At 37.0% G+C, this 23,251-nt stretch overlaps 1 protein-coding gene across 1 annotated transcript in view; it reads right to left on the bottom strand.

Annotated features, from left to right (window-relative positions):
* LOC129366641 (WD repeat-containing protein 70) overlaps positions 1–23,215 on the bottom strand; it is a 38,024-nt gene extending 14,809 nt beyond the window's left edge. The window contains exons 1-10 of the mRNA XM_055040616.1: positions 23,165–23,215; positions 22,682–22,735; positions 22,487–22,570; positions 22,186–22,282; positions 21,882–22,089; positions 21,298–21,357; positions 20,541–20,674; positions 19,643–19,796; positions 16,158–16,234; positions 8,416–8,590 (exon numbers count right to left, since the gene is read on the bottom strand). Of these exons, the coding sequence (XP_054896591.1) occupies positions 8,416–8,590; positions 16,158–16,234; positions 19,643–19,796; positions 20,541–20,674; positions 21,298–21,357; positions 21,882–22,089; positions 22,186–22,282; positions 22,487–22,570; positions 22,682–22,735; positions 23,165–23,174 (1,053 nt within the window). The 5' untranslated portion in view covers positions 23,175–23,215. The remainder of the gene's footprint in view (positions 1–8,415; positions 8,591–16,157; positions 16,235–19,642; positions 19,797–20,540; positions 20,675–21,297; positions 21,358–21,881; positions 22,090–22,185; positions 22,283–22,486; positions 22,571–22,681; positions 22,736–23,164) is intronic.
* Between the last annotated feature and the right edge of the window lie 36 nt (positions 23,216–23,251).

The following is a 23,251-nucleotide window of genomic DNA, read 5'->3' as shown; positions in this document are numbered from 1 at the left end:
ACGTCACAGACATTTACCTTGGCAAACTCCACGGCTACAGCCAAACAGATGGTATTAAAAGTTTTTTTATATATATATTAAATCAAATTATGATGTTTTACAGAGAACAATTTATTGAGCAATAACTCACAGCAGACACATTTTGACTGTAACCACAGGCCTGACTGGCATAATTCTTTTTGAGGTTTTGTTGTAATAAGCATTTCTTAAACAAGTTTCTGAGTAACCAATGTTTTGTCATAAGTGTCAACCAATGTCCTAACTATAAGCAACCAAGCTTACGGTTTGTCAAATAAAGAGAGTCTGGGTTTTTCATAGCTGTAATTTACCTCAGATTAAGAGAAACAAAATATTTTTTATGTTTTCAGCCAACAATAACCATTAAGATTTTTTTTTTAATTTCATTGTTAAAAACAGAAATTCACACATCTGTTATGTGTATGTGTGTTTTCAAAATAAACTGTAGCAACGAATTAGGACTCTATTGATCAAAGTGTAAATAAAAGGAAAAAAGCACAGAAAACAACTGTAAACAAACTTTTTCGTACCCATTTATTTAAATATTAACTATTTCTACAAGTTAAAGACAGTCATAAATAAATTAAACCTTCTGTATAATGCAGATGTAATGTTAACGAATAAACTATGACATCTCGTCAAATCAAAGTAACTAAGCAATCTCTTGCAGGTAAATATGATTAATTAAGCCATTGTAACCAAGCCATTTAAGATTCACCCAATAAATTACAAAAAAATTGTTCTAAACATGGCTGTGGGAAGTACAAATTGACAAATTGGCACACAATAGTATTCTCTCACAGTAGATGATGCATTTTCCATTCATTTATTCAAACTTCCATTTATCTGAGGAAGTAGGAGGTTCAGGAGGGAATTGCAGACATCTCTCTGTAGTGAAGCTCATTTTAGGGGGCTAAATTCTCTCCAGCTTAATTTGGATCTGCTGGGCTTTTGTCCCAGTTGGACATTACCAGAAAATCTTCAAAGAGCACAGGTTCAAGAGGCATCCTGATCAAATGTCTCTACTAGCCAATAAATGTATATCGGTAGCCCTCACTACTTCTAGTGACACTTTAAATTTAACTCAGATATGTGCCACAGCAGATCTGTCCTTGGTTGGACAGAAGGATGTTTGCTACTAAGATGTTACAATGGTGATAGCCAAATCTGAACGACAGCATCCATTTATGTGAGTGCATATGTACTGGCAGTCATAAACTGTAAAGAAATATGGGGTTAAGACAAAAAATTGAATTTTACTAAATATTCAAAATGTTCCCCCCTCTACTAACTTTTTGATTTAAAGCTATTTCTAGGCATATTAAGATTATTATTCTAACTGTAAGCAACACCATACTGCCAAATAAAAATAAAACCATTCAGGTCTAAATAAAGTTGCTTGAAAACCGTGTTTGAGAATCACAGCTCTGTGGAAAGCATTACTGCATCTTTGCCTTTCTGCTACCCCCCAACATTCACTGCCCACTTTACCTGAACACAACCAAATTCCAGAGACTCGATCATTAGTAGACGACGGTGAAGCAATAAGCCCGGGAAGTAGGCTTTCTAACGCTCAAACAAACATAACCTTGGTTTATACAGCCACATTGTCATTAATTCTAAGAGGAACACAAATAAGTCAGTGAAAAGGCGAATTGCAGCACTGCAGGTCTTTGACCAAAAAAAGCAGTGGATAAGGAATTTGAAGTGAGCACACACTGTGGAGGACAGATAACATAGCGAAATACAGAGAAAAACTTGCAGGAGAGAGCAGAGCATGAGCTGAATGAGTGATGTGCCCTCATGATAACACAAAGAAAGGGGGCCATACTTCACCTCCAGAGCAAGTGAAGGGAAGTTATTAACTTGCTTCAGACGGATAACAGTGTTACCTTGGAGTGTAGATAACTTGGATTACACTTTCTTATGCTTGGTCTCCCCTGGGAATAATTTTCTGCTCCCCCATCATCAAGATTACTTTAAAGTTAATGCTTTTCTTCTCCTTTTGTGTCTTTAAATATCTTTTAGTCTTCATAGTCTTTTTTGCTGGACTAAAATTAACTTGTGGTCGTTGTAAAATAAAATTCAGAAGGGCAGTTTAAGTCCAAAACTGCCATTTTAATCCATTAAGGGGCAATTTTAGACTTACTAAGTAGCAGCTGAGGTGAAGTGTTAATACATGTGGCTGTGATGGCCTCCATCCCATCTTAATCCTGACTGAATTTCAGCTATTCTGTGCAAATTCACAACAGGAACAAGGACCACGTCTCTGTCCAGATGGGCCGATTAGAAATGTTGTTGCACTTGTCTCACCATGGAAATGGGTCAATGAAACAGATTCAGGTTGCCTTCTTTGGGCTGTAGTAAAACCAGAGAAAGCCTGGAGTGATACCAAAAACATGCTCTGCGAGGGGAGAGTGATGAGATTCGCTTTACAGAACACCAAAAACAACTGTCCAGATGTTTGTTTTTCATCATTTCTCTCTCTAAATGAACCTGCTCAAACTGAACTCTTTACTAGAACCACAGTTTTCCCATGTAAGCTAAAAAAGAATGTTTGGGACTCCTGCTTGACGTCAGATTAATCATCCCGTACTGTTTTCCTTATTTCTGGTCTATCGTTTGAAAAATAATGTCAAATGCTGCCAGAAATTCGGTTGGTTTGTATGTTATGCAGAACATAATTTCCTTGAACGATTCACAAGACCAAAAATAACCTGAAAGAAAGAGATGTTGGCGGCATCATGTTGTGTTGTTCCTTTCCTCTACAGCAGGGGTGTCAAACTCCAGTCCTCGAGGGCTGCTGACCTGCAGTTTTTCGATGTGCCACAGGAACAAAACACAGGAATGAAATGGCTTAATTACCTCCTCCTTGTGTAGATCAGTTCTCCAGAGCCTTGCTAATGACCTAATTATTCTATTCAGGTGTGGCGCAGCAGAGGCACATCTAAAAGTTGCAGGACACCGGCCCTCGAGGACTGGATGTTGACACCCTTCGTCTACAGGTTGTAGGAAGCTAACTAGAATTGATCGGAAGCTAGATTAAGCTAAATTCAGGGTAATCCTGGGAGAAATTGGGTTGCAAAAGACTTGTGAATGAAGAAATATATATCCAATTAATCTGTAGCAAGACTTAATCAATTGTTCACACATGCGGTGCTTCAAACCTGACTGGCATTCGCTTTTGGTTGGCAGTTGTGAGAAGCTGGTAGCGTGGCACCTCAAAAGGCTTGTGGCTGTGATTGAGGAGGTTTGAAAATGTATCTGGAGGCTGAACACAAATGCACACCACACTTTTCAGAATCCTCTTTCTTGAATCATTTTCTATCCCCTCCCACTACTTTATGATAGTTGATGTAATAAAATCCTAATAAAAAAACCATTTATGAGTGAAACATGAAAAAGGTCAAAGAGTGTGAACATTTTTGCCAGATATTCTACATTTATATGTTTGCACCAAACTTTAATCAAGATGATATCTGATGGCATTTGGTTTCTTCCTCTGCATGCTGTGATAAGAATCTCCCACTGCACCAACTCGTCCAAATCACGATATCGGACTAGAATTATACAGCTCTAAATCTCTACTTTTTCCACATATTTACAACCGAACCCCTAAAAGATGTCGATTCCCTGAGTGCGGTCAGCTTACGTCTCACTCTGACTTTGTTACTGTGTGGGGATCCAGCCGCTGAGCCACACTCCTCAACAGCTGCTATGATCTTTCAAGGAAATCAGCAAGATGTGACAGCGAGGCTGTGTGTGTTTGGGAATCACACACACTGGAACGAGAGGCCAGATAGTCTAAAACGTTTGCTGTGTTACTGGAACTTTCCATCATATCTCAGTAATGTAGTAAAGGAAAAGAACAGTTTGTAAAGCCTGAAAATATTTAAAGCAGTTAAAATGTTCTCCTCTAATGCTGTTGGGTTACAAAACATGTTGTAAAAGTTAAATAGAGTAATGATTACAAAACTTGTACAAGTAATGTTGTATAACTTCTCTAAGCAGTATTTCTTTTAATCAAAGTCTCTTTTAAGACAAAATATTAAATATTTTTAATGTTGGATTTTGTGACCAACCTGTGTAAACAGAACTGTCTTGAGTATTTTACAGAAGGACAGTAAACTATTATTTACTTATTTACTGCTAAAACATGGAGCAATTAAAACAACTCAGTTCAGAGGTTATCTACAAGTTTTAAGGTTCAAGTCAAGCTAAAGCACAATTTTCCGCGTTTGAACACCTGACTCAGGTGATTGGAGTTCAGCAAAACCCTGTTAACTAGCCTTCAACTGAAATCAGGTGTGCTGAAACAGGGAAACACTGAAAACATGCAGGGCAGTCTGCCATGAGGAAAACGGCTGGGGAACCCTGGCTTAAGTTACTGAAACATTAGATTTTTTTTTTTTATGACTACATGATAAGCAGCAGCAGAGTTCAGCCAGTTTCTCTAGGCTGGCTGGACACTGCTCTGCTCACTAGAGGCACTAAACCCAACTTCTAAAATGATCAATTTTATTTTAAGGTCACCTGACAAAGCACCTAAAAACCATCTCTGATAGTGATATAAAAAACAGTTCTATGGAGTTTGGAAAAATTTGGAATTTGCTTTTATTAATTTGTAAGTCTGGATGAGCGTTTAGGAGTGAAAAGAAATGATAAAAAAAATTATTAATTTATCCCCTTTTCTAAAAAATGAAAACATTTTGAAATAAAGTTCTTTTACTCCTTGATTTAAATTTTATTTAAAATTGAACATTTTCAGCATTTTAGCCATCAGTAGTTTATCTTTTGAGGTTTGAGAATTCTTAGTAGAAATAGAATAGAATAGAATAGAATAGAATAGAATAGAATAGAATAGAATAGAGTATATATTATTGTTCAGCCCAAAATCAGTTATTATTCAAACCAGAATCCGGATTAAAGTAATCTTTAATTTGAACGTTTCTCCTCAGTGGAAGTAATATTAAAGTTTCTGAGTGGTTCAACCACAGTCCAAACTTAAATCTGATAGATAATCTTAGCAGGGAGTTGAAAATTAGGTGATGGCACCCAAACCCAAAAAGTCAGACCTCTACACCAAAGACAAATTGTAAAAATATCTGTGAAAAACTACAAAAATCTGGTCAGCAAAATAAATAAAGGGTTTGATTGATGCACTATATAATAAATTGTACATAGCATTTTGTTTTATTAATTAGAACATCTGTGTACCTTTCCAATCAAACATAAAGGCCTTGATTGAAAAATAAAATAACTATGTCTAAATTTGCCTCACTTAACTGCAAACTCATTCAAAAATAAAAGCATTTCTATTGTGGAACACAAAGATATGAAATGTAAGAATTACACATGCGTTTTCCAACTAGATATTTCAGACTGCTGGTTAAAAATGATCTTTTAATATTTGATATTTTTCAGTCACTAGCTAATTTTGAATGCTATGCAGATTAGCATAGGAAAGAATACACTCTCTTTTGCAGATTTTAAGGGAAAGTCAACCATGACACATGAAGAAAACACTTGCGCTGATCGATTTATTTCAGCCATCTCGTTTGTGGTCCCACTTTGATGTCTGGAAACATGAAAGTACATCGCTGACATCATAGCATTCCTCAACTCTCTGCGGTAACGTTTTGGACAGAGGACAAGTCTCTTGTAGTGTTCATAAGCCTGGCAACCTGAATGCGGCCTCGTAATTGTGGTCAGGGGGATGAACATGCAATTCCTCTCTGTGGCAGTCCACTGGACGTGACCTATTTGACTCCCATCGCTGGATCAATCAGCTCATGCCATGGTTCGAGAACACAATGTGTCATCCCCAATAGCTTCTCCTAAGGCTGAGCCGCAGATCAAGGTCACGTATGTAATTGATCGTGACTGACCTGCCTGCATATTCTGTGCATGAGTAATAGTAGCAATATAACAGGAGATAGGCCTCATTTGAGTGGAGGAGGGAGCAGCAGTAAAGCAATGGAAGGTCAACTCCTTTTTAGGGTTTCAGCTGAATTTGAGTCAGCAGCACAGGTTGCTGATTAGGGCAGAGGGCAACACGCAAAATTCTTGAGCCATTCAAACGGGGCAGGCTCCAGTGGTCAGGAGAGAGACACGACTATTGTAAGCTGCTATGGGACACAGGGTAAATATTTAGCCTGGAGAAGGAGGGGTAATAAATTCTGAGAGCTTTAACCCAATCACTTGAGGCATGCTGCTTTCTGCAGCACAGAGGTGGGATGATGGGTGGCTGGGGAAGAGGTGGGAGTCTTTATAACACTAGGAAGCACACAAAAAGAAAGAAAAACATGAAGCTACGCTCTGTGTGTCTTTTGATTATGAAGTTGGCTGTTGGAGCAATTATCATGTAGCCTACTTCCCATTTGACTTAATCTGGATAAGCCCTTCTTTCCAATAAAGCTGTTCCAACTCACTAACCACAGCTTGATTGTTACTGTCTCAATCCTTGCAGGATATAACAGAAGCTTTCAGCTTTCTTCACACACTGTATGCGGTTTCACAAATGCAAAAAAAAGAAGCAGAAACAAGCCAAAAAAACATTATTTTCCAGTAAATCGTCTAATGTCATCTGCTAATTTTATTGCCATGATACTTAGTTTGCCATGTGTTTACTGCTCTTATCTTTCTACAAAATAGCTTCTTCAATGTAATTTTTTCAGCTAAAAATTAACATAATCCTAAACTGAACCTAAAACATCAATCATTTGCAGGCATTACACACATATCAACTTAATCTGTTCAAGGGAGTCTGCAGTTTTCTTTGTTTGATGAAGTTAAATTTAATTATTAAAAAAAGAAAGCAAAAACTCTCACAGACCAACAAGAAACAGCAGCTTAAAGTATTCCTTGGTTGCCCAAACACTAACCACAGTCTAATATGGAACAGCCATCTTTATGGAAAATGGAGATGCTGCATTCTCCAGTTCATTTTCATCCACAGTGAAGATTTTTAACAGCTGAAGGAAAAACAGCCAAACAAATGAGCACAAAGCTTCCTACCAGCCAAAATAAACTCCTACCTAGACAATGTGAATCTTTAAGAATGTACGGCAGCCTTTGATCAGATAATTGTCTAATTAGCTAATTGTGGAAAATGTGCTGGTGGGAGTTTGTAATCAGGCCTCCCAGCAGCTTTTATGCAACTCAGGCTATTTTGAGCCATACCATTAGAGTGGCCGCACTGCGCTCCTAGTAAGTGCATAAACTCGATCAAAGAAAAAAATGCCATTAAACAGTTGGATTACATAAAAAGGTTGTCGATTTTCCCTCAAAGGATGAACTGTAATTAATTTCCCTGAATGTTTCTGCCATCACCATCATTGAATCAGATTTAAAATTTGTTAAGAGAGTTTTTTTTATCAATTTTAAGCAGATGGAAGTTTACCAGTTTGAGGGGGGCGTCTAGGAAAATAATTTAACTTTAAAACATCTACTTTTGCTCCCATAATTTTGAGTGCTGGGCAAAAATACAAATGAGCAACTTACAACGTTCATAAAATATTTTATCAGAGCGTTGATAATGATGTCATAGTTTGATCTTCTGTGTCAGTTTTCATTTGGCTTAGCAGATGCTTAAAAACATCAATTACAGAGATGGGAAAAGTAACACCCCTTATACTTTTTTAGAATAAAACATATAAGTGAATGAAAAGAAAAAGTTTGGGTCAAAATTGACATTTTACTCCAAACTCTTCACTTGGCTATTTGCCTATTGCATTCTGGGACTGTTTTATGTAGGACTGAGCCTGAGACAAAGAAATTCTGTCAGACGAGAAGAAGTATGGAGAAGCTTTCAGAATCATTTGCAAAATCTAATACTGCAAGCAGTCCTGTTCCACTAGAATATTTCTCTCTCATATTTCCAAAGTTATTTTGGCTTTATTTGTTTAAATAACTGACTTGATTTAAACCAACATATTTGTTGTTTATTTGGTCCCTGTCAGTTGTATGCACTACAGCCAGGTTTGAATAGAAGTGCTTAAACGATCACTTGGCGGCTGTCTGGACAGCTTTTTATGTTTACTGGGTCAAAATGACTTCTGTTGATGGTTGTCGGCTTAAAGTATTTCTTCCTGATATTTCATCTTACAGTTATCCCACAGTATAATGCTAAGGAGAGTCATTTTAGGTGAAGTCATGAGGTAAAAGGCATTTGAGTTCAACTTACCAGAGTTACATCCAGTCCTTGGCAGTTGTAGTGTAAAAGGTATCTATTCCAAATTATTTATAGCCAGTGTTTGGTTAACCTGTGGTCTCTTTGGCCTATGACTGGTTGACCCTGAGTTTCATGACTCCGTATGCACAGCTATACTGAAGCCACTAATCCACTCCTGCAATCTACGATATGTTGTGGCGGCTGGAATGTGCTTTAACACTCACGCTCATATTTCTGTCCCAGATCTGGATGGTGCCGTCTTGGCAACCTGCTGCGATGAGCTTCCCGTCGCGGCTATAGGTGCAACAGGTGGGGACAACCTTCTTCCCCTGCTGGGAGCGAGGTTTGAACACCGACTTGTGGTTCTTCTCTGAGTTCACGTCCCAAGTGCGCACAGTGCTGAGAAAAGGAGATGAATGTTACACTTTAAAACATATTTATTCATTGATGACACATCAGGATTTTAGTTGATTTATAATGGCTCACCTTGCTCAGATGAGCAGGATGAGCCATTTGAGAAGGGGAATAAAATGAAAACTTTGTATTATTGTACAAATATGTGATTTGATTCTAATACAAATATAACATAACATGCAAACTTTTCCAAATTAATTATGGTTAAACACTTTGAATGGTATACATGTTTGGCATTTACACAACACTAGAAAACTACTATCTAAATACTCATTTTGAGGTCAAGAATACATTATTTTAGAGCAAAAAATGAAATTAAGTTGTTCCAAAACTTTAGGACACATTGTCTCAAAGGAGAACATTTTACCTTCACACCATGTTTTCAACTCTATCTAAGCGTAAATCTAAACAGCCATTTTGTGACTGTATAGAGACAGCACATGCCCAAATTACTTAGTAAAATCTTGTCAGAACATTACAAATAATGTTCTTTTCTTTTGTAGTTCCATAATCTCACAACAAATAAAAGGAACTAGAATGAATACAGTATGACACAGGAGTTTCATTACTCATTCCTCAAAATAGGAAAGACAACAGAACCTGTAATTCAAGTTAGGCAATCTCAATAAGTGTGCAAAAAATTAGCTGCTTATAAGAGGGAGTCTGGAAATGTACAGAAATGTAACCCTTTGCATTTTTAAAGTAAAACACGTACATGTTTACTCAACCTCTCATGCTGCCACACAAACTCTCACAGCAGGCCGGAGTATATCTAAATGTGTCTGCGACCCGCTGCTCACCTTAGTGAACATCTTACCCCCCTCTGGGTCATGGGATCAGCAGCGGAGTATAAACACACACCCAGAGCAGCTACGAAAAGCCAGGCAAGGATTCCTCCATGACAGGCCACAAAGACGCACACATACACTCAAGTGTGTTTAGTTAAGTCTAACAACTCGATGCAACTGCCAGCAGAAGACGTATGATTTGAAAACTGCCAAGAGTTAAAAAATATAACTCGTTTTGGTGACTAAAACCATTATAATCTGTTATAATCCAGTGCTTTAGGATAAAATAATCTGCTGAAAATTATTGTGATGTAATTAATTACTTTCTTAGTATAACCTGGACACTTTAAAAAGAGCCTCTGTATAGGTGGGTGTGTTGGAAAATTAAAGTTACAGCCGTGGAGTGGGTGACAAATAAGTTCACTTGCTGCACACACACACACATACATCTCTGTTTTGTTTAGTGAAGATCGGAGGCATCTTGGCCAATAAAGCCAATATAACCTTTAGAGCCGCACGCAGAACCTGGAATGCTATTTATCTTAGTGGCGCTTTTCCACTGGGGGAAGACTGGAGACCCTCACCTGTCACCAATAAGAGGCTTAGTGAGGAAAAGGAAATGGAAAGTGTTGGCTCTGATGTGTGACTTGGTGAAATGGTTCATTTGAATGTCTTTCTGGTTGAATGAGTTACAAAAATAATAACACAAGGTGAAACTATTGAACTTGAAAGTTGGAGAACTTAAATACCATTTCGAAAATTGAAGATGGTTTGTGTCAAAGTATGCACAGGCCATAGTAAGATTCCATATGGTTAAAGGATCACAGTATTCTGTTTAAGATATATATATAAATAATGTAATATGTCTATATAAATAAGTGCTGATCATTCATGCACATTTCAGTTTTTTGCTTTAACTTCCTTTAACTTTAAACTGATCACCTCTAATACCACTGCAACAGTGTTACCATGTGAAGTCTAAAAATGAAATTACGGTTTTACTCTATATGTTTTTTTATTATAATTTTGCTGCTTCCGTTCTCCAACTTGTGTTTTCACTTCAATCAGCCGCCCCCTTCTCCTGCACAAACACTCCCCAGACTAAAAGGTGAATGTAGCAGAATGAAACCCATACAACCGCAGTCATGCATGCACACTATATGTGGCAACACCTTCATTTACACATCGACTGAGGAGAGACGGCTCTCCTTGGCCCCAGGTTTTATCTGTCCATCAGGTTACAGACACCACAGGGGTGATGGTTGCTGGGATTTCTTTCACAGATGATGAGATAAGGAAAAGTGAGACACACATCTTATATGAGGGTGTTTTACTGGTAATTCCAGTGATAGCTAGTTGACTGATTAACTGGGACTCTGTTATGGGAAAGGAGGATTAAGAAGGGAAGATGCTCCATGCTCCTTCACAGCTGAAGAAGATAAAGTTGGGAAATAATGAAGAGGTTTAGGGGGAGGGATACACGGAGTTACACTCAAGCAAAGATGCTAAATGGAAAACAATGTGGACAAAGCGCAGATGGACTGTAAGAACAGCAAGGGGCAAAGTTCCTCTAATTTAACAACACTGTCTGGTTTTAAGCAGCTGAATATCTGCCCTACTTTCTGTAAGATTGAGTCACAACATCATTGAGATTTAATCAAGCTACTGTGCCATTAGATCCGTTCAGAGGAAGAAGAAAAAGAAAGAAATAGCTCATAGCTAGCACATAAAAAAGACAAAAGTTACTGTCAGTCATGGCTGCAGAAAGAACAAAAACGGACAAATGCATTCATTTAGTATGTGCATTCTTGCGCAGGCTATGGAACGCTTGCACTGCAAGGAAGGAACATTTGGATATGAACTGGACTGTGGATGAACCCAAAGTGTCCAATGAGGTAAATCACCTCGACATGTTCACTCACTCAGCGTTCATCCCTAATACACTCCTCAAAAAAAGGTAAAATTCTAAAGTGAACATTAAGTTACCCAAGTTTCTTAATATGGCACAAAAAACATTTTAAAAAGAATGTACTTGTAAATCTCTTAGACAAAAACCGCCACCCTGGGCTCTGTGGTTTGTGGCAACTAATCCAGGTCCAGCTGCAGCCTTGGCAGAAGGCCAACACAGAGGGAATCCCTGGCATTCAAACATCCTGAAAACTTTCCTCAATTTGTGTGTTTTTGTGTGCACCCGTACTCAAGTGTGCCTCATGACACAAAAGGGGAAAAAAAAACATGTGGGCCCAATTAGAAAGTCGCCATTTGTCCTGTTCTCAGTTCAACTGGCTGAAAATTCAGTCACAAAAGAAGAAATCAGAAAACCATTCCTACAATGCTCCTGGGATCTATAAAGCAGCATTCATCAAAACAAATGTTCTCCAACAGTGTTCTCCACCCTAAATAAACTCTATTTAGGGTGGAACATACCCTTTGGCAAGTATTAGATGATTATTGATACTCATTAATAGAATTTTTATTTGAACAGAAATCATGTCAAACCCAAGATAGTTAAACATTTTGTAGTTGCATTTGGTTTAATCATGCCTTTTTACAAGATACGCCATGGATTCCAGTCACTTTCTAATAAAGAAAAAAGTGTTTTTGACAAAGCTCTTCAGTCTTTCAGCAAACGGATAGTTAGATCTGGGTCAACACATAATAACCTCCCTTGGATAAACCATGTATTTGCTGGGAAACATTGTGCCATTAAACACTTTCAAATCTGAAATGTCGACATGTTCACACCAGTGTGAGAAGAAATACTTTTCCAGCTGTACAGACTTCCCTATTCAACCCATGGTTTTGGAAGAACAATCCCAGCCTCCCTGCTGCGGCATTGTCGCTGTTTCCTCTTATCCACTTCCTCTATTAAGGGCATAATTTAAGAAGCTTGGATGTAGACCTTGTGAATGAGACTCTGTCCAACGACAGGGGTTCCTTCAATTAAGAAACTGGGAGGTCTGGAGATCATACATCATTACCGATTCAAATTATTATTGCAGAGACCTCCTAAATAGGCACCATAGGTGCTAGTTTTATGGTGAGACAAACCCAACAACAGGCCGTCATTAGTGTTTACAAACTCAATGGATAGAGCACATCATATCTCATGGGTGGCAAAATGAAGAAAGGATTCTTTGACAGACCAACATGTCAGACTGAAAGGTTGACTTCACTGTGTTGCTTCCAGACTACAATTACAACATTGTAGCAGTTTAAATTGTCATCAGTTAACAGGTAGGCTTTTTGCTTGAGGCTTTTTAAAAGAGGTTTATTTAAAAGTTATGAGTATTTGAGATCTTTTCATATACAGACGGTATATCATGAAGCATTGAGAGAATAATTCAGAATTTCATTCGCTTTTACAATTTGGTGACATTCTGAGTGTTAGGGCCTATGTGATTAAGGATGAGTTGAAAGAAAACAAATAAGACGATGAGTGTCACGACTTGAAAAGTTTTTCACTTCATCCATCAAGGCCAGTAGTCTGCAGCCCTGTTGTGAGGACATATGTCTTGAATGTTTGAAGGCCGTTTTATGCTCCCTTAAGGGCATAAATATATCCACCAGTTTCTAATGTTGACAAGTGTCACAACCCTCATGATGTCAAAGAGTTCATTAATTAGGCACGGTTGATTTGAAATATGTATACTGTAGGGGGCGGTTCATGGTTTAAATTAAGAGGGTTAGAATGACTCTCAAAAAATCCTAAAGGGATTAATAAAGTCTGTTTTTCTTCCTTCTTTTCTTTCTATCTCGGCTGCCAGAGGGACAATATAATGAAAATGCAGGTCATTTTTAAAATGAAAGGAAAAACAATAGAAATATATAGTCATGCAAAATAAATCCTGCATGACTTTATCTGGACAATAAGGTTTTCAATTTATATCATTTTCAGCTGTTAAGTTCCTCTTGAAATAAATATTTACAATAAAAACCCTACAAATTAACAATCCATAACTCTTTTTCAGTATGTTGTAAAAAAAAATAAATAAATAAAGGTTATCTCTGACTGAAATTCAGAATTATGCATGATCCGCCCTCCGGATGCTCAAGGAATATGATTCCCTACACCCCCTTACTCCAGCTGTGTGAACATATCTTTAGTCAGAAATTTTACAAGTGTGGGCAGCAACTTAGGAAAAAGTCCAGAGCAAATGATACGCTCATTCTCCTCAACATCTCCTATGTTCATCTGTGAAAATGTTTTGAATGGGAACCATAAAGCGAGAGCTGATCGAGTTTTCTAGATGAAGAAATCTGATTGTCTTTGCAATTTGACATTGTTTTTTGAATATTTTATAATTCCACATACTGTATCAACCTCACAATTTTCTCAACTGAGTGCTTCTAAAATGTAAGCAGTTCTGAGTCTTTGATAAATAAAGTGCTTTGTTTACTGGTGCATTGAGGATCGATGACATCCATGCTCCACTACATGAACGGCTTAAGCAGTAGCCGGGGCCTGCTTCCAATTAGTCTGATGGCCTGGCCATTAATTGACATTTCTGGAACCACTTTAAGCCCAGCTGATTTGTCACTTTTGTTCAAATTGGGTTCTGGTCTTTATTTTCTGGTACGTTTAGCAGGTTTGGGAGAAAAATGCAGATGAATATTTTCTGACGTTAAAGATAAAACGTAATTGTTAATGTAAATAGAAATATTTGGGAATTTGTAATTAAGGTGCAAACTAAACATATTTTGTGCTTCTTATGAACTGCCAAAAGCTTTTGAATGTATTTATAAAAAAGTAATACAAAACTATTTTAATATTATTATAATAATAGAGTTCTAACAAACAACAAACCAATAGTAAAAAAGAAACTCCAACATTTTGCCTATACAGTGCAACATAGTAAATCATGAAATGTATCATGCAATAATAAATTATTAGAGGTAAAGGAATTAACGCCCCACACCAGACACTGTGTAGTCCCTTCCACTCTTCCCATCGATACGCTCAGCCTGCGCTGCTGTCCTGCTCCGCTGCAGTGAACCTTTCACACATGCAGCTGCTCTCTGTCTATGAATGGCTCCCTGTGCGCTCCTCACTGCTGATCTCCTGCGAGTAGGCCAGGGGCAACACCCAGCACTAAAGTGCCAGCGGAGGATTTCCAGACTCAATAAGAGCTAAATAAACCAACAGCCACATCTGGGAGAGCAGTTAAACTGGTAAACACCGCAGAGCTGAACTCTCGTTTCCACTTAACGGTGATAACCTCCTGTTTCTGCACTGCTGCCTGTCACACTCACTTGCTCTCATCGCGTTGCTGTTTCCCTTGCACATGTTGATGCACAAATATTACTGCACACCTGAGATGCTCCAAACCTAGTAGTCTAATATAAAGTGATAGCCATATTTTTTGGCACTGCTAACTGCATAATGAGTTTATATTTCAGCATAACTTCACTGAAGAATATAAAAAATATCAAAAAAATGACTCAACAAAATCTTAGAAATGACTGGTTTTGCTGTTTTAAAATGCTTTGCTCAAAGCCCTTTTGAACAGCACTTACTGTGTTATGCAACACAAATTTGGAGAATACAGAAAGACACTTTAGACTTTCTTTCACTCCTACAAATGTTCATGTATTTTATTTTGTGCCATATGCTACAGTTTTCTGCTGTTAAGTATAAAATTTCCCAGCGAGATCAATACCTCCTTCTTTTCTCTTCAGCAAACTAAACAATTTCTGTTCAACAAGTTTTCAAACAGAAATTAAGTGCAGAGACAGTAAAAACGACAAAAAAATTTAACAACTATTTCCTGTATCTCGTGACGCATTCTTGTGTTCACCTGACTGTATGTTTTAGATCGTCATCATTGAGAAAAATCAAGATAAAGATCTACTAGTTTTTCAGATTTCTATTTGTCAATCTACAAGAATTCAAAAGAGGTTATAACTCCACACTAACATGGATTCCATCACCTAAAGAAGAGAAACAGGACCACAGCATCCCAGATCATCAGCCACAAATTCCTTATTTGTTTTACACAAATCCCACCTGGAGTGTTTGTTGATAAAACGTCAATCTAATAAGAAGCTTCGTCATAAATTTCAATTGTCCAAAGCAAATGGTTGCATTTACAACCCCAGTAGTGCTTAGTCAAATCCCTGGTTTAGATTTGTGATGTTGGGCTTCACTCCCAAATAACCAGTTGTGGGGTCTAATGAAAGTTGGGAAGATTTGGCAACTCCCAAGATACTTCACTAGTATCCAATAGTGAGCTTTTGTCCCCTCCTGTTTATCATGCGCAGCAGGAAGTGAAATATTGGTCCCCATTCAGTCTAGTGGCTAAAAGAAATGGACCTCAACAATGACCTGTTTGTATGCCAGTATTTATTGTATTTATTCTTAATTAACCAATCTTTGCTTTTTGAAGAAAATGTGATAAATATGCTTGCATGTCATTGTTATGTCTTTCTGTTAGTCCAATGCAAATTACCAAAAAATAAAACAAAATAAATAAAAAAAAACATTTGTTGGGACTATGGTACTCCCTGGTGATAACCAGAGAAAAGGGAACAATTAAAGTGCTTCTTAGTGAAAACTGCTTTTCACACTGAGTATTAATCTTGAGATCAGAATGGTTGGATGTTTAAACAAGAAAATATCTGAAAGCAGTGCAGAAACAGCATCTTGGTAACCATTTATTTTAATGACTAAAGTTGGGCAATTATGTTTTATTGGAATGCAATGGAAACAAAAAATAATAATGAAGGTGCTAAACGTTTTGCTCACTCTACACTTAAAAACTCACCCATCATTTGAGCAGGTCATGAACTCCTCTTTAATCTTAGGATGCCAGCAGCCACAGTTCAGCATAGCTGTGTGTCCCTGGAAAAAAGACAAATAGATAAGTAAACTACTTAAAACTGAGCCAGCTTTGACAGGCTGCACGCAGAAGGATGATAATGGGGATTTTGTTGTCTAATGTAGATTAACCACATGTTCAAAAATTGAAGCTGCCACATATAAGTGTTTTCAAACCCACTTAACATTTAGAGACGAGCCAAAGAGGTTGCAGTCAGAATTAACAAGGAGATTTAAAAGGCTGAATGTTGCCAAGACCAACCAATACAATGTGTAGTTTAATTCTAAACCAATTATACAATAAGACAGCAGTTGTTCGTTATTGACAGTAATTTCTGTGTGACCATGGATTTTTAGTTCTCAGTGTTGTAAACTGCAAGCAAAAATTAACGCCTAAATAAAAAGGAACGTTTTTTTTCCCCCCATATGTCTGCACTGCAGAGGAATTTCCATTGAGAAAATGACCCTTAATTTGAGCAAGCTTTTAAACTAATTTCTGGCCTCCAGCAGCATAGACCTTGCTTAGCAAATGAGCAAGTAAATTTTGAGACTGAGCAGGAGGCAGCGCTGCATCTCAGACACAAAGTTCCTTTAATAATAAGCTTTAGCCGTCCCCTCAGTTGGAGGAGAATTGCATTACCTTGCAAAAAGGATTCATGCATGTAAACTTCTCCATTTTTATTGATGTTATGAGAACAAACCTCAAAAACAACTTTGGGGATTTAATGTAATTGAAACACAAATTGTGAGATGGAAGTCCAAGAATTTATACTTTTATTTCATTTGAATTCAACCACCTTTTACCTGGCAACCATCGGCCTCCAGAAGTCAACAAATTAGTGGACAGAGTCCACCTGTGTGTAACTTAATCTCAGTATAAATCCAGCTGTTCTGAGAAAGCCATTAAAGGTTCAACAGAGAACAAAAAGCACCATGAAGACCAAGGAACACAGGAGATGGATCAGGGATAACATTGTGGAGAAGCTTGAAGTACAGTAAGGTTTTACTGAAAGACAATGTCATTGTGATGCAGAAAGCAGAGCAAAGACAAACAAAACTAAAGTAGAAATAGAAATATAATACAATATGTACCGTACATTGCAGAAACTAAGGATTCACTTCAGAGCAACTTATTAGTTCAGAAGAGATTTAATGGAAATGTATAGAAATATGCTTGACATATTACGACAACCTGTTCAAACATTTTGCGTGTTAAGACTTATACAATAAAATTACGCTTAAATGTTGTGGAGGTTCAGACAATTCAACAGAGACCCATGTAATACATTTCTATCAACTTGATATGAGCAATTGAAAGATTTTAGTAAATTAAAAATAAGATTTTGGATATAGTGAAACAAAATACGGAGAAAAAAAAAGGTAAAGATATTTGGAAAGGGCACTGAATTCATAAAAATATCTTTAAAGAAGAATAGCTCAAAGAGGGAGACAGCAAGGAGTCTGAACACATGACACACAGCTATTTGACAGGACACAAAAGAAAACAGAGCCTTACCTCAGCAGAAGATGTGACCAAACAACATTGCTATGCGTGGATCAGGGAAAAGTCCTGCCTGCTCACTGTTATACACTCAACAACACTATTTTATGAATTGCTTAATTAAATTTAATGGTAAAATAGTAATAATATAAAATAAACTTTGGAGTAAGCAGGCTCAACTACTGCTCTGATGATGAAATTACATACAGCAATTATTCAACACATTAATCATCATAACTAACTGAACAAGTTGTAATTTTCCTGCACTAATATAATTCCTCTTCTTCCTTAATAGTTTAGGAAGATAAATTGCTAATAACTAAAAAAATAAATCAGACTGATAAAGTCAGTGAACCGTTAGAACAGAGCAAAGGCAAGACAACCAACTACCTTGTAATACTACTCTGTACATGTTTGTCATTTTGATTTCTTATGGTAGATCATATACGTGTTTCTGTATAGGCTCATGCAGGATAAATAAATCACTTTTCCTAACTTTGTTGGATAACAGAGGAAATAAATACTCGACAGCTACAGCTACACATTTATTTTGTGATTTGACACAGTAATTGGACAAAACCTGCAGTGGATTAAAAGAAACAATATGTATCAAACATTATGCATAATTTTTCCAACATCTGTAGAAACAAATGTTAGCAGCAAGAAATCTGTTGTTCTGCTGCATGCGTACATCAGCTTGTGAGTCCCAAACCACTCAGCAGAAAGAAGCGGTAGGATGAATCAGAAGGGAAGTAATTACACATCAGAGTGGCGGCAATGAGTTAATCACACGAGAGACAGCTAATCGACTGAGACTCTGTGAGCACGCCAAGATGCATTTGCACTGAACCAATCTGCTCCAGATGAGACAGAGCAGGATAAGAATGAAGGACATCCTGAAAACCACTTCATGTAATCAATGGACCTTCACTTCACGCACATTTATAAACCATGTCTAAATGTGCTGCAGCCAGCACACATGGTTGCTGACCACCAATACCACTCTAAAAGCCAAATATAGACACTTAATTACGGTTTTGCTTTGTAGGTACAGGTTTAAGGACAAAAACATTTGTAGTCATTCTTTCTCGAAGATTAGGCTCTGACCATTTAGCTTGTAATCAAAACACAGAGGGTATGCCCTGCTGCCATTAAATAGTTTTGTAGGGTTTACCGAAGGAACACAGGAGTTCCTGTTTACAACTAGAAGCTGCTTAATGGAGTTGAGTTGCAACAGAGGTGAAAAGAAATATGCATTGTCACACTGACATTTATAGAGCTTTTATCTTGTTTTATAGATAAATATAGTCTGATTTTCGTTTTTAAATTCCATACTTTCTATCTTTATCCAGCACATCCAGATCTGGAAAATACTAAAATTCCATATTTTTTCAATGTTACACATCTTGTCATACTTAAAACTGTAAGTCAGAACATTTAGTCAGATAAGTCTAGGCATAATGTCATGTTAAATGTTTAGGTTTAGGAAAGTCTGTCATTTTTCTTACAAAAGCAGAAATACTAGATATCAACTATACATCCTAAAAGTCAAAATAGGTATCCTATTCATCCTGCCCAAGCCTTTCTACAGGTTGGTGTCATTTGAAAGACAGAATTCATTTGATGTCTACACTAGTGGGAAATATACAAAACATTCTTGTTTATATGTTTTCAGTTTTCCTCCAATGTGAGCGAGAATCTCTGAGATTTGGGGAAACAACATTTCTTTCTGACAAACCCTGACTTCTTTTCAACAACTATGATCACCTGATGCTAACATCAACCTTGCTGTCAGACTTTAGGTAAAAAAAAAAAAAAAATACCATTTTTGCAATGGTTCCTTCATAACAATAGTGAATAAAATCATCCACTGTGAGAGTTTTAAAACATTTTTCAAGCAAAATCAATTTAAAAAAGCTACTTTTGTATACCTTGGTGTTGGCCATGTCCACAATGTACTGGTCTCCTTTGATACACTCCATGACATTGAAGCCGTCACGGTCCAATACTTTGGCCTGTGCATTTCCAGAGACCACCAGGAGAACATCGCCTGTGATGCTGTACTGCAAGGATTTGATCTGGTGGCTGAAACACAGAAAAGATGATTTAGCTTTGTTTCTATCATGCAATCACTAGAAAAAGTTCTGCACAAAATATTTTTAGTAAAAAAAAAGAAAAACGTACCACCCATGCTTCAGTGGTACGTCTAGTTTCTATAGCTGATGCATGACAACAAACTAAAATAATAATAGTAAGTGAGAGTGAGATAGCATAATGATAAAAATAACATTTTTAATCCTACATAAACAATACAATAATTAAGAAGCTGCAAAGACTGTAAAAATTTGTCAAGTGAAATAAGTTGACAAATTTCTGTTTTATATCACAAAGGACAAAGAGCGGACTTCACCACTTCACCTGCTCAGCTTTCTGACTAAAGTTTAACTTTACAGTGACCCATAAAAGCTAGTGGATCTGACTGTAATCATAATAAATGAAGCATGAATTTCCCTTAATAAGGGTAAGCCTTTTCCAGCTCAGTCCACTGGTTCCCAAAAGCAAAAAAGAATGTAATCTTTAATGCCATGAACACTGGGACACAGAATAAACACAAACACACACATAACTTCACCATCTGCTTCTAAAAGCGTCATTTTGGATGAAAAGAGGGGATTCCACAAAGCAAACATTAGACTCGATGAAGCTTAACAAGCCTCCGTGTGTATGTTTTTATGCACTGAAGCACACTTAAATTAAGTCCGTGTGCCTGATGTTTGCATGAAACCAATTTAAACACATGTTGGGCAACTGTGTTGATGTTCCACATACCACTCACAGGGCTGCAGGGTTCGGAAAGCCTGCAGAGCCTGATCCATTCCAGCAAAATCCCAGAAACGAACATCGTAATCATATCCGCCTGTCACCAGGCGGGCTCCAGAGGGGTCTAAACCAAGAGCTGATACCTGAGGAGACAATTAGCAGTTAATTCAAACTTAATCTTAAACCTACACCGTCATACTGTAACGTTGGTTGGCTGCTTCTAAACTGACTTAAAAAAAACAAAAAAACAATAAAAATATTATAGTTGAAAGTCAATGCAGTGAAAGCATTTAATTATTCAGAAAGAAAGTGTTGGCTGCATTAATTGTGCCTCTGGATAGCAGACTCAGAGTTAAATATTTTCCTTTGGAAGTGCAATACCACAAGAAACAGGGTCAGATCTTTTACACAATAACAGGAAAGGATAAATCCAGCTGCCGTTGCAAACTTTATAAAGCTAAATTAATAATTTTACATTTTAAAAAAAATGTTCATTAAGTGTTATGTAATTTTTATATCAAATTTAATTAAATTTTAATTTTACATGATTGTGGATATGTATTTCTGTTTGGCTGTTTGTCATTTTGTTCTTTTTTTTTAGTTGGACCTTGAGTCTGAAATAAATTATCTATCTATGAAGACTTTAACAGTAAGTTTCTGGCCATTTAATATTATTCTAGCAACAGTAAAAAAAAATAATTTTTTTTTTAATTTTAAAGAGTCAATAAAATTATAATATTTTGACTGTTGTAAGCAAAATCATTACTGTTTTGGTGCCGTGTTGAAGAATGATCTCATGAGTGTCTGGAATCTTCTTCACTGGGTTCTGCGGAAAAACATGGAACAAAAAAAACGTAAGTTATTTTGTTATTGTCTAGTTTCCTTTTTAATCTCTATGTTGCATCTAAAATAATTTGTCCTGTCCTGAGCTGTTTCATCACTACATCATAAAATGAAGATTCAATAATAATATGTGTTAATATTTTCCAGGATCATTTGAATTCTCCAAAAACAAACTAATATAATAATCATAAACAACATGAGGCAGCTTTATACAGTCTGGCTGTTGTGGTGCTGCCACCTAGTGTTCGTGTTTGTATTACTCTCGTGCTTTTCGAGCTCCTGTATTACAGGCAGAAATGAATGAAAAAGAGTTGGTAAGGTAATGTATATAGCAACACTAATGATGAATATTAGTTTACTGATTTAATTTTGACTGTATGAAGAACACAGCAGAACAGAATTACATTCAATGTTATCACTCCCAATATTTACTCACAAAGAGGAACAATTTGAAGATCCACACTGTAAACTCAAAATACAAAAAACTAAAATGGCTTTCATACATACATCATCATCATCGTCATCATCTTTTGAGTCTGCTTCGCTGTCGTCATCATCGTCGTCACTATTTGCTGTGTTGTCCCGATAACCTGGTGGAAGGGGTGGTCCTACAAGCTCCTCTTCCTGGGCTCCACGTTGGGGAGGCACTGGTGGCCCAACGAGCTCTGAGTCTGAATCACTGCTGTCACTACTGCTGGTGCCGCTGTGCTGGTTCCTGAGGATTTTTTGAAACAGAATCTCAAGTAAAGCAGAAACATGCTTTAAAAAAGGTTTCAGAAATACTCACTCAAACAAGGCAAAGTTGTCTTACCGAGCTGCAGCTTTGTCTCTATGACCAGGAACTGATGGTTTAACTGACTTGGAGCTTTCCCCTTCCTCCTCTACCTGAGCCCCTTTCTGTCGATCCTCTGAAGGTATGTAGGACACACTGAAGTCATTTATTTTACACATAAAACTCAACATATTGTATGGAAAATCTGACTGAAGCATTTAGCGTTTTACATACAGTAAATCAGTGTTTTGTGTCTCAATACTTCTCCAAAACAAGGAGGGAATTATATCAAGAATCCAGTCATAATTTAAAACAGCAGTACAAGCCACAAAATACTCACCCAGGACACGCTGACTCCTCTCAATAGCTGTTCTCCGGGTTTGCTCAAAAATGGCTTCAAGATCAAATGTCCGCGCCTTCTTACCTGAAAATGTACAAAAAAATTTTTATCTTAATTGCTTCAATCAAATCTGAAAGAATACGCTCTATGGTTTATTAAATATAACCCGTCATATCATTTGTAGTTGCCACATACCAAACCCAGAGAATCCCATGACAGATCCGATCTCTCCATCACTCGGTAGTTTTTCTGCTCAAAGGAGAGTATTTCAGAGAAGACTTAATGACACAGCTCATTCGTTTGACCATGAGATCTGCAATTCCGGTACATTCTGTTAATGTACCGGGTACAAAAACATATAAAAGCCTCAAAAAAGATGTGCAATCAAATCAGAATAAAATCTTGTTTTAAATAATTATTTAAAAGCACTTAAAACCGTTTTGGAGACAATGTTCAATAGTACAGTTTCTCCGTGTGAAATATATTTTAAATACTAAAAAGAATGTAAGCTAAATTGTTAAGCTAACAATAAATTAGCAAACTTTGATATTTATATTTAAAGTAATTCCCGAAAAAAAACACAAGAAACTCTCCGTGGCTACAAAAGATAATGTTTCAAGTAGTTTAAGTAAATGCAATACAGAAAAAAAAAGACGTAAAATCCTGCAAAGTGTTTACCTTCATCCATGTTTTCAAACTATTGCCTCTGACCCACGGAAGTAGTCCTTCTTCTTCTTCGCTGATAGTGTGCGCATTTCAGACGTT

This window comes from Poeciliopsis prolifica, unplaced genomic scaffold (assembly GCF_027474105.1).
Source record: "Poeciliopsis prolifica strain line A6 unplaced genomic scaffold, Auburn_PproV2 SCAFFOLD015, whole genome shotgun sequence".
Taxonomy (NCBI): domain Eukaryota; kingdom Metazoa; phylum Chordata; class Actinopteri; order Cyprinodontiformes; family Poeciliidae; genus Poeciliopsis; species Poeciliopsis prolifica.
This window is presented reverse-complemented; position numbering and strand designations above follow the sequence as displayed.